Raw genomic sequence first — 12,118 nt, 5'->3', positions numbered from 1 at the left:
CTGCCCACCCACATTTACCTGTGTGCTCTGACGGGGAGTCCAGACTTTGCTTCTCGGCCTCCAGGGGCTTAGACATTCTTATTTCTGCAACCAGAGAAGGGAGGAAAATGGAGGGGAGGGAGAGGCAGCCAGGAGGGCTCCGAGGCCCCTTCTTCTGGCAGCCCCACCCCCACGGAGCTTTCCCAGCCCCACACCTACCCCTGGCGCTTTGAAGCATCTCCTCCAGAGAGTTCACCAAAGGGGACACCTCCAGAAGGTGGCACAGGAGCTGTCACCTACCGTGAGGCACCCACGGCTCGGGGTGGGAGGTGGGATATGGTCACACGAAGGCATCAGCCGGCTGGGAGGGGCCGGTGGGGTTCCATAAAGGAGCCCGTACAACCTCTGACCTCCTTCCCAGGTAGGTAGCCGGGACTGTGGCCTGTGCTCCGTGGGTTTCAGTGATACATGTTTTCCACTCTGAGCAGGGCAGGCTAGCTGTGATGGGGTTGCAGTAGCCCCAAAGTGAGGAGCTGTCAGATCTCAGAGTGTGTGATTCAGTCGTCCCTGACCCACCACTTTCCCTGTCCCCACGTAACTCCCACTGGCCTTCCATCCTGCATGATGTCACAAGCCTGGCAGCCGCGCCCTACCTTTCTTCGACCCCCTACACCACCCACCTCTACCCTGACCCTGCTCTTCAAAGCAATGTCTCCCAAAGCCTGGAATCCCGTCTGTGCTTTCAAATCAACCTTCGTCCTGTAGCTTCCAGACTCCAAGGCAGGGGGCAGGCAGGGAGCGTGCTGACACCTGACATCAAAGGCACATGTCTGCCACCACCCAGCACAGCACCCAACAGTACCCGGGAGCCATTGGTGTAAGATTCTCTGTCTCACATCGAGGAAGCTGAGGCTCCGAGGGCTATCACCCCAAACCAAACGCTATGTCGGCAGCGATGGGTGTTCTGACCGCACCTTGGTGCACCCGAATCTAGGGCCCCTGCTTCTAATCTGAATTCCTTGGGGCTAACAGTCCCGGGCCCCATCTTTGACATTTCAGAGCCTGTTCTCATCAAGGTACCATCTCCTACCCAGCCTGGGCTGGAGCAAGATCTGGGCTTCTGACCGACCTGAGCTTTAACCCATACTCCAAGTCTTCCGTGTGATTTTGACTGTCAGGGGTATCAGACCTTACCCACAAGGCCCCTCCTGGATTACCCAAAAGCCCCAACAACATCACAGAATCCTGCCTTTCAAAGAAGGCGTCCAGTTGACCATGTTCTGCACCTCAGATGGTCCCAGAAGGCTAACACGCAGAGAGAGAGCTCTGCACAAGGAGAAACAGCAAGCGCCTAGGAATTTCACAGTTGAGGATTACTTGAGGTGAAACACCAGCCTCTCTTGTTTTAAACTCCTAATCCAAAGCTAGGCTGAGGGGGCAGGGGATGGCTCAGAGGCGAAGACCCATTTCTGGTAGCTCCCCACTGCCTGTAACCCCAGCTCCAGAGGACCCAAGCCTGCAGACGTGCACGTATGGTCCCCTACGTACATAACGAGAAGGGCAAGAGCCAAGCTGGGCGTTGTGCATGACTTGGGGGTGAGCAACACAGGCACTGCAGGGACAGCTGAGGAGGTGGCCACCCCCTGTGACCTGGCACCTCCACTTCTGGGTGGCTGATGAGCAGAGGACTCTGAGCATGTGTCTCAGTGGGAGAGGACAAGCCTAGCACAGGGCCCTGGGTTCCATTCCCAGCAAGACAGACAGACAGACAGACACACACACTACATTACACACATACACATCAAACACACATACCACACACAACATATACACACATACAACATACACATACACTACACACACATACACATCAAACACATACACTACACACAAATACACATCAAACACACACCACGCACACACACCACACCCCAAATACACACACCAACCACACACACATACCATACACACACCCCACCCTCATACACATACACACACACACTACACATACACACAGACACATCAAACACACACACTACACACACACATTCACACACATACATACACCAAACACACACCACACACAAATACACATCAAACACACACCACGCACGAACACCACACCCCAAATATACACACCGACCACACATATACACACACCATACACACACCCCACACCTCCCACACACACACATACACAGGAAAAAGAATAAGTTCCCACCAAAGGCCCAGGCCCAAATGTTCAGATTTTGTTCCATGGCTCCAGAAAACATTCAAAAGCCCATATGTGAACCAGATAACCAAACTGGGATCTGCCCATACAACGAACCGCACCACGTCACTGAATAATGAACCAAGTCCTGCCTCGGCCACAGTGCTGAGTCTCACAGGCAGAGGGAAAGTGGATAAACACGGTTTAAACACGCGCTGGGAACCCGACACTGAACCTTTAACACCCAGAAAAGTAGCCCGGCCACGGTGAGAACCGCTGCCAACCCAGGGTCTGAGAGGTTCCGGATGAGGGTCAGGAGCTGAAAGTCACCTTCAGATACACTGTAGCTTTGAGACCAGCCTGGGCTAAAGAGACCCTGTCTCAAAACAAACGAACTGGAGCTGGAGTGATGGCTGGACCCACCTCGCAAGCCAGGGGAAAGCGAACTCCTGAAAATTGTCCTCTGGCTTCCAGGAACACCACACACATCACGGGCTCCAGTAATAAACAACGACCATAAAACTCACAAAAAGGCAGAACAAATAAACGCCTTAGGACCCTCTAGGAGCTCGGGCCCCAGACTCAGGCAACCGAAGTCATGATGGAGCGCTTCTGAAGAGCACTGACCAGGAAAGACGGGAGGGAGCAGGCAGCGTCTCCGTCCATCGGAACTCCCCAGCTGTATGCTTGAAATCCAAGTGTTCTTCTGTTGGTTTGTCTTGCTTTGTTTTCAAGACCCGGCTATTCTGGAACTCACTGTAAACCAGGCTGGCCTCGAGCTCAGATCTGTCTGCCTCTGTCTCCGGAGTGAAGCTGCTACCGCCCGTTTCTGTTTCTGTTTTTGTTTTTTGTTTTGTTTTGTTTTGTTTTGTTTTGTTTTGTTTTTTTGACACAGGTCCCATGTTGCCCTGATTGGCCTTGAGGGTCTTAGCTGAAGATGACCATGAACTTCTGTCCCTCCACCCCTGGAGCAATGGAGCTGCGGTGTGCACCACCACACCTAGTTTATATGGTGCTGAGAATGGAACCAAAGACTCTGTATGTTAGGCAAGCTCTCTGCCGGCCGAGCGGGCAATATCCCTAGTCCCTCTTTTGTTTGTTTGTTTGCTTGTTTTTTGAAGCAGCTTCTCACTCTAGCCCAGGCTGGCCTCAAGCTCATAGCAATCTTCCTGCCTCAGCCTCTGGAGTGCTGGGAGTGCAAGGGTGAACCACACAATACTTGGCTTGTACACTATATCTCAATTAAACCCAGAAAGGATAGCCTGGGCTATTATCTCTGTGGGACTATCCTGGGCTTATCTCTCAATGGTATATATGGTACTTGCCTTTTGTGTGCACGGCCCTTGATGTAATCAATATCACTTCCAAAAATAAACAAACAAACAAACAAGACTGGGGAGACTATGTCAGTAAAATGCTCCCTGTGCAGGCATCAGCACCCATGCGGAAAGCCAGGTGTGCGGTTTTAATTCTAGCACCTCAGGGAGGGAGGGAGAGAGAAAAAAAAAAAAAAAACCCTAGTTCTAGCCAGTTAGACCAGCCTAATCCATAAGCCCCAGGGCTCAGTGAGAGAATCTGTCTCAAGAAACCAAGAACCCACATGGTGGGAGAAGAGAACCGAGTACCACAAGTTATCCTTTGACCTCTCCACATGCATGGATGGCGTATGTGCACGCACACGTGCACAGACACACAGACACACAAATAGAAGTGGAAAAACAAGCCACTACATGTTTCCATAGCAGCATAGACTCGGGAGGGCAGGGGAAGGCAGGGGAGGGCTGAGGAGGGAAGGGGAAGGTGGGGAGGACTGAGGAGGGTCGGGAGGACTGGAGACAGATGTAGATGCTCAGGACCTTCCCAGACATGCATAGTGTGTGTGCGCGTGTGTGTATGGTATGTGTGTGTGTGTGCATGCGTGTGCATATGTGTACATGTGTGAGTGTGCGTGTGTGTGTGGTATGTGTGTGTATATGGTATGTGTGTGCGTGCGTGTGCATGTGCATGTGTGTACATGTGTGTGTGGTATGTGTGCATGTGTATGGTGTGTGTGCATGTGTGTACATGTGTGTGCTTGTGTGTGCATGTGTGTACATGTGTGTGCGTGTGCATGTGTGTGTGTGCATGTGTGCATGTGTGTGTGTGTGGCGTGGCAGTGCATGGGTGACTTGCATATATACATAAGTGCCTATGTGTATGGAGGTCAGAGGTAAACTTCGGCGTCACCCCTCAGGAACGAGTTCTCCAGCTCAGGTCCAGTGCTGGGCTGCCAGTGAGAGACGCAGAAAGAAGCAGGGGCCAGGCACGCACCAATGCTAGTCATATCTCAGCCACCCAGGCAGTTCCTCACCCTCCCGGCCCCAGAATCCCACCCTGGTAGCATCCCTGAAACACAGCGCTCCCAATCGCCGGTGCGTATGCCGGACTCAGCGACCTTCCACCTCGCTCCGTCACTTCAGGACACACCCAGGTCCCCTAGCCTGGCCACCACCCTTGGCACCACGCATGTGTCCAGCTCCTGCTCACTGTTCTTCAACACGGAGAACACCTCTCTGTGCTTGGGGAAATCCACCTGACGGGGCCACAGCTGTTCTGTGGCTCCCACCTGCCAAGCGCCTCTGTTGCCCTCAGATGGGGCAGCCTCTGACCTTGCCACCCCAGAAGTTCCACACGCACGCCCCTGCCTTCTGCTGTGAGGTAAGTTTGCCCCCCACCCCACCCACACACACACCAAAAGCCACATGTCCTGGTCTACTCTGAAGGTAACTGTATTTGGAGACAGAATCTTTTTCAAAACTATTTTCCATTTCAAAATATTTAATTATTCACATGTGTGGTGAGTGGAGGTCAGAGGGCAACCTGTTTGGTTCTCTCTGTCCGACATGTGAGTCCCAGGGATTGAACTCAAGTCTTCGGGCTTGGCTGTGAGGTGGCTTGCTGGTCTTATTTATTTCTTTTTCTGTTTTATTCTTTTGGGGATGAGGGGTTGTTTGTTTGCCTTTTTGGGTCAGGATGCCATGTAGCTCAGCCTAGCTCTGTAGCCCAGGATGCTTTTTAACTTCTGATTCCTCCTGCTTCTACCATTGCCCGAGTGCCAGGATTACTTGCAGCAACACAAGTTAGGAGGGGCTGAGGATTCAACCCAGGGCTTCACACATGCTAGGCAAGTGCTCTCTCTACCCACTGAGCTACATCTCCAACTGGATTAAAAATTTTTATAAAAAGACAGTAGCCCCAAATGGCTTCAAAGTCATGATCCTACTGCCTGATCTTCCCCTAGACTGGGATTACAGGTATGTGCCACCCCTGATTTGAAAAGTAGGGGTCACTGATGAAATACATAAGATAAAGCAAAGCCATTATAAGAGAAAGAATTTGGCCTGCAATGCTGATGCCAAAAAAAGTAAGGCAGGAGGATTGCTGAGAGTTGAAGAGGAAGGAGAGGGGATGGCAGAGAAGGAGGGGAGATTGGGAAGACACACACACACACACACACACACACACACACACACACACACACAGACACAGAGACGCACAGACACAGACACACAGAGAGAGACAGACAGACAGACACACACAGACAGACACACAGACACAGACACACATGGAGAGACAGACAGACAGACAGACAGACAGACAGACAGACACACACACACGACCATGCAGAGCCATAAGAAGAATAGAATCACTGACAGACACAGGCCTTGAATGGGCCTGGCCCTGCCAAAACTCCATCTTGAATCACTAGTCTCCAGAATTACAGAACACACCAGCGACCTGCTCGGTGACACTTATATCAGCCCAAACCTCCCGTGGTTCCTGCCCTCTGGCTGTACCTCCTTGAGTCCTGGGACTGAGGTGTTTTGTTTAGGTCCCTCTTTCACAGGCGAGGACCTGCCCTGCCTCGTTACCAGCTCAGAGTAGGTCTTGGCTATCTGCTGGGGTCTTTCCCCTATAGACTATTTCTTCCTGATCTCTGTCCCTTGCTGCCTCCCCACAGCTCTCCCCCGAGGCCCTGATGATCTCATATTGGTACCTCTGCCTGGAACCTTGTCACTCACTCTGAGCACCCGTTCTACCCATTCATGCTGCAGGGTCCAGCACAGGCTGGCCTCTAGGACAGCATCCTGATGGCCTGGCTCAGAAACAGGAGTCTTCCTATTATCTGTGCCCCAGGTCCCTCTGCCCCTTCATCTCCCATCACCATCCAGAGGCTGTGGCCTTCTGGGCCCCACAGGTCTCTCACATCATCCTAGAAACTCCTTGAAAGCAAGTCTGGTTTGATCTTGAGGTTGTCATAGCTGATGGTGACCCCAGGCCATGAACTCCCTCCAGGTCTTTCCCTCTGCCCCTCCCTTCCCTCCTCTCCCAGCAACTCCAGCTTCTCTTTGAGGAGCTCAGTGTCTGCTCTTCTGCACAGCCCTCCCTGTGGTGAAAGTCAGCTACCACCAGGCAGTTAGTGTCTCTCTCCTACCGGCTTCCTCATTGCAGTCCCCCTCAAACCCTGTCTGCTCAGGAAGCGATCCTGACTCTGCCTTTTGAGGGAATGATAGCTAAGGACAGAAAGTAATCTGAAGGAAAAGGCCACCATTCTGCTTGCTTTACTCTTTCTGAAGTTTCACCCCATGACCCAGCAGCAACCCACACCTGGCAAGGAAAGGGTGCAGGTAATCCCATGGAGGGTAAATAGGGTTCCTTGATCAGCTGAAGTCTCCAACCACTCAGGACAAGCAATTTACCACTCTCCCCCTTTTGGGGACAGGATCTCATGCAACAAAGGCTGACCTCACAACACACTAGGTTCAAGGGGTGACCCTGGACTCTTGGGGTCCCCTGCCTCTCCTTTGAGTACTGGGATCGGCTGCGTGCACCAATGCCGTGTTTTATGTGGTGTTGGGGTTCAAACCCCATGCTAGGCAAGAACCCTGTCAAGCTACACTCCCAGCCCTGGCTTTCACTTTTCCTTTCCAGATAGGGTTTTGATAATTTGTCCAGGTTGGCCTTGAACCTGCGATCCTCTTGGCCTCACCTCACGGGTAGCTAGGATTATGGCCTGGGCTGCTAGTCCTGTCTGTCTTTTTTGCACTGTGTGTTGTTGTATGTTTGCTTGTTTTGTTTTTGGCCGGGGGAGGATGGGAGGAGGTGTTGAGACAGGATTTTTCTAGGTAGCCATGTCTGTCCTGGAACTCACTATGTAGACCAGGCTGGCCTCAAATTTGATAGTCCTCTTGTGTTAGCCTGCTGAGCACTAGTAAACAAGCAGGAAGTAACACATGGTTAGAGCTCCATCTTCACGGTAAGCCAAATGATGCCCTGTCAAGGCTGAGGGGCATCAGCCATTGAAGGCTCTGCCCCAGCTTTAGTTCAGGGCAGAGACAGCTCAAGTCATAGCTTGGGGCTTTGTGCAAGCTCAGCAAGGGCTTGACCACTGAACCACATTCCCTTCCCTGGGCACTCAGACTTTTAAAAGCCCCTCCAGGCAATTTTAAGGTGCTCTAAACCCCTGGTACCTCCTGAAGCCTCTATCATATGGAAAGGTTGGGTAGCTATTTATGGCGGCCCCTCCCTGTCACCCCAGGGTCATGTGTGACTTTTTGCAAGGAAAAGTACCAGCTTCTCTCAGAGCTGCCGTGACCCTTAAATCCCACCGCACTCAGACCAGATCCAACCCAGGCTGCCCAAACTCTGAGTTCACCCTCACTTGCCCCAAATGGGCCAGGCCAGGGACCCTCAGTCCCTTCTACCCTCCCTGGCCCTCCCCCCCTGACTTTCACTTCTCCTCTGCATTTCCCCCAGCCAGTTTTTAGCAGGCTTAGTCTAGCTTCTCGTTAGTACTTACCGAAAACGGGGCTAAATATAGAGAGCCGGAGGACTGCCCCTCACCCTCCTGGCCCCACTTGGCCTGTCCCCTGGGTCCTCTGCCTCCACAGCCGTCATTGAGCTTACAGCCTGGGAGCCCCCACGGGCAGGGTTGGGTGCTACCGGGAACCTCTGTGGACCCAGTTGGCCCAGCCCCTTGTCTCCTGAGGAGTGCCACCTCATACCTCCCAACCCTACAGCTGTCCCAGGTGACCTGAGGGACCAACCGTGCTGTGCTGTCAGGACGGACGGATGGAGAGGGGATGGAGACACAGCAAGAGCTGCAGCACACACCAGCTACAGCCAGCAGCACCAAACTCCCCGCATAGGTGTGTGCAGATCCCAAAGAGGTGTAAGTGTACGCCCAGGGCATCATCCTTCACAGTCTAGGAATGAGTGAATGCACGCAGGGTAGGCTAGGGTCAGTGCCATCCAAGGCAAGCTTCCACCTGCCACTGCCCTGGACGCCATACATACGTCACAGGCTGCAAGGTTTGGTCCTGTCTATAACACCCTGATTTTTCCACCTGACAATTCAAACGTCCATCCTATCCCCTAAGCAGTGCTTCCTTAAGCTCGTTGATGGAAGGGCTGGGGAAATGGCCAAACACCAGGGTCTGAGTTCAAGTCCCTAGATCCCCATTATCAAACGTGGCTGCAGGGATGTGCGCCTGTAACCCCAGTACAGACAAGAGAGATGGCAAGAGGTGGAGCAGACCAACCAACCAGCCTGTGTCAAGGCAGAAGGTAAGGCCTTACATCCTGAGGTTGACCTCTGACCTCCACACAGACTTGCCCACACTCACATTTGCATGTCCTTGCACACACACTTGCACACAAAACCAACAGGGAAACACACTCAGATGATGCTATAGGCTGGTGCATCCAGATACGTGCACACACGCATACACTTACTCATATCCAGAGTGACACACACACACACACACACACACACACACACACACACACACGCTCGCCTGTTCAAAGGCACAGGCAATCTGATATGCATACACTCATGTCCAGAGTCAGTTCATTGTGAGAACCACGCAGACCCCTGAGACACTCTATGGGTGGAGTGCCTGAGACCAGGCGGTGAGTGATCTGCCCAAGGCCACACGATGTATTAATCACATCCTGACGATGTATTGATTCTTGCCAAAGCTACACGGTGAAAACCCATAACAGTCCTCCTGGGTAGGACTTTTTATTTTTCACCCTGGAGAAATCCCCAGTAAAGGGACTAATGTCTCGTCCAGTGCCTGCAAGTTCTCACTTGAGATGAGTCGGGAGTGAAGCCGCAGAATGCATGCAGATGGTGTGGACTGCATATGTACACTGGACATACATACATACACACACATACACACACATGTGTATACACACATGCATACATGTGTACACACATATGTACATACATACACATATGCATACACACACGTGTAATACATACACACATGTGTACTTACATGTGTACTTACATGTGTACACACATACATGTATGCATACATACATGTGTACATACATACATACATACATACATGTGTGCACTCTCGCAGTCACCTTGGTGAGTGAATACCTGTTAGTCCCATCATTCTTTACATCCCAGCTCAGACAACTCCTCCAGGAAGCCCTCTCTGTTACCATGACAGCAGAACTGGATAACTTGTGGACTCCATCATCCCTGCTCCACCCCCTACCCCACCTCTGACCATCACAGGATTACCCTTTCCACTGAACACTCGGCTCCAGAAAAGCAGGCTTGAAGCTGCCTAGCCCTCATATATTTTCAACACCAATATCCAGCATAGAACGGTCCAGTAACCAGTGGTTGCTGAAGGGGCTTGGCGATGCCCCCCGCACTGACTCACGTCGGAGGGATGCACGCTAAGCCAATACTCACACCGCCAGTCATCCGGGAGCTCGACACACACTTGGTCAAAGCTTGAGAGCCACAAGAAAAGCAGTCGTGAAGTACTGATCCTTGCCATATCCCAGCATTGGGCTGAGCCGCACCGGTATCACCTTACAATTCCCAGCACACTGCTGAGGCATGCTAAGTCTGGGCAGAAATGCATACCTTCTACGAAATGAGTCCCCAAGTGCAAACCACCTGATACTGTGCCTGCATAGCATCCAGCTCACCCAGGCAAGCATGTACTAACTCAAAGGCATAATGCATGCGCCACGAAGAAAGGCAGGGCAGGATAAGGAGGCCGAGGGACATATAAGATTAGTGCCATTCTGCAGAATAAATGAAGTGAATCACGAAGAAATCGATGCTCCGGGCACACAGGAATGCCACACACAACAGCCCCCTTGCACACCCAGGAGTGGTATGATAAGCAGGGAACTCAAGACACCACACCCACACGCACACTTATGCACACTTGCACCACCCAAACACGACTGCTTGGCCTTCCAACCCTGTTGCAGCCCTGTGTCTAGAGGATCGCCCAAGCTGTCCAGCCTGCCAGTTCCCCATGGTGAAGTCCAGCCACCAACACATGACCACCTCCTCCCTTCTCCTGTCCCCTCAGTGGAGAGACAGATTGGAAGCTCCCCGTGCCTAATGCAAAGACAGTTTGGAAGAGGAGCTGAGGAGGAGGAGGAGGGCTAGGTGAAGGAAGAAAAAGATATTCCTAAAGCACGGGGCCGCCCAAACAAGGAGGACAGCTGAAGAGGAGGTGCAGGAAGGGTCTGCAGGGGTGGCCAGGAGAACGGCCCCCGATGTGCTAGCTGTCCTCCCCACCCATGAGAAGGTATCAGCCTCTTACCTGGAGCCCCCATGCTGGAATGAACCATGCTGCCCGCCAGCCAGGGCTGGGGAACAACTGTGTCATCTCCCCGCCCTCTCTGGGGGCCAGCCCTCCCTGCCGGAAGTTCACCCCGGGAGGAAACCACAGGGCCGGTCCGCCCCCTTCAGAAGGGAAAATACCCTGGCCCACAGACCCGACCCCAGCGGCCCAGTCGACCCCAGATCATGATTGTATTTGAGAGGAGGGGGTTAGTCAGGTGGAAAGCCAGGATGCTGGAAGAACTGACTCTTGCAGGGGTCACACCAGGAGGTGTCTAGGCAGTCCTCCTGCCTCCTTCCCCCGCAGTCCGGGGGCGAACACATCTGGAACAGGGCGTGTGAGGCTGCAAGAGAAGGTGAGGCTACACAAAAACAATGGCAAGCACAATTTGGGGTTTGTCTGAGGAGGGCTCTCTCACCTGCACCTCCCACGTAACAGGTGTCAAAGCTACAGGACAGTATTTTGTGCTTCGTTTCACGAACGACAAGACTGAAGATCAGAGAAGGGAGCAGCGGCTTTCTCAAGGATCCAGGGCCGAGAAACATCAAAGTAAAAAGCCAGGATACTCAGGATGCTGTGGACAGACCAAGGCCTGCAACCTGTGCCACAGGTAAGACATCCCGGGCCACTACTAGGACGAAATAGTGCCCATGGGCAGTGACAGTTAGGGCGAGGGGTCGAAGTCTAAGTCAAGAGACAGCTAGAAGCCTGTCAGAGGGTAAACGCGTGCGCTCGGGGCAGTGGAGCTGAGCTTGAGTCCGCGGGGTTCCTGTGGAGCGCTTTCGGCCTGGCGCTCCGCTCTCAGCCCTGCGGTTTTCCTGAAGCCCGCCAGAGGGCGGCAGCGTCCAGTCAATGGGCGGGAGGGCGGGGCCGGCTTCAGAGGAGGGAGCCCCGCCCTCCGCTCCCTCCCGGCCCGCATCCTCCCCCGCCCTGCGCGCACACCTGCGAGGGTCACACAAAGGCTCAGGACTCCAGCGCACAGTGGCGCAGACAAAGGAGGGCGCGAGCCAACTGCCCTCTTCTTCCTTCTCAGCTCCAGGGGTCCGAGTTGCTGAGCTGCCTTGGTATCTCCCAAACAGCTCTCCTATCCACTAGGGCCATCCAGGACACTCTACACCCTAAATGGAGGGGTCCCCAAACCACACGCGTGCACACGTACATAGACGGCCGGATTAATCCTTCCATGTACATGGGTACACTGAAGTATTTCTTCTCAGACCACCCCGCAACACTTCACACGATTGCACACAGATTCACTAGTTCATATCTCTGC

General features: G+C 53.0%; 1 protein-coding gene across 6 annotated transcripts in view; it reads right to left on the bottom strand.

The window, feature by feature from the left end:
• The window catches only part of Pou2f2 (POU class 2 homeobox 2), an 84,991-nt gene that overhangs the window by 28,090 nt on the left and 44,783 nt on the right, over positions 1–12,118 (bottom strand). For all 6 annotated transcript variants that reach the window (XM_032894188.1, XM_032894194.1, XM_032894190.1 and 3 more), the window contains exon 3: positions 19–84. In XM_032894188.1, coding sequence (XP_032750079.1) covers positions 19–76 — 58 coding nt within the window. In that variant the 5' untranslated portion in view covers positions 77–84. The remainder of the gene's footprint in view (positions 1–18; positions 85–12,118) is intronic.

The sequence above is a fragment of the Rattus rattus genome, chromosome 2 (assembly GCF_011064425.1).
Source record: "Rattus rattus isolate New Zealand chromosome 2, Rrattus_CSIRO_v1, whole genome shotgun sequence".
Taxonomy (NCBI): domain Eukaryota; kingdom Metazoa; phylum Chordata; class Mammalia; order Rodentia; family Muridae; genus Rattus; species Rattus rattus.
The sequence above is the reverse complement of the archived record's forward strand: the minus strand, read 5'-3'. Positions and strand labels throughout refer to the sequence as shown.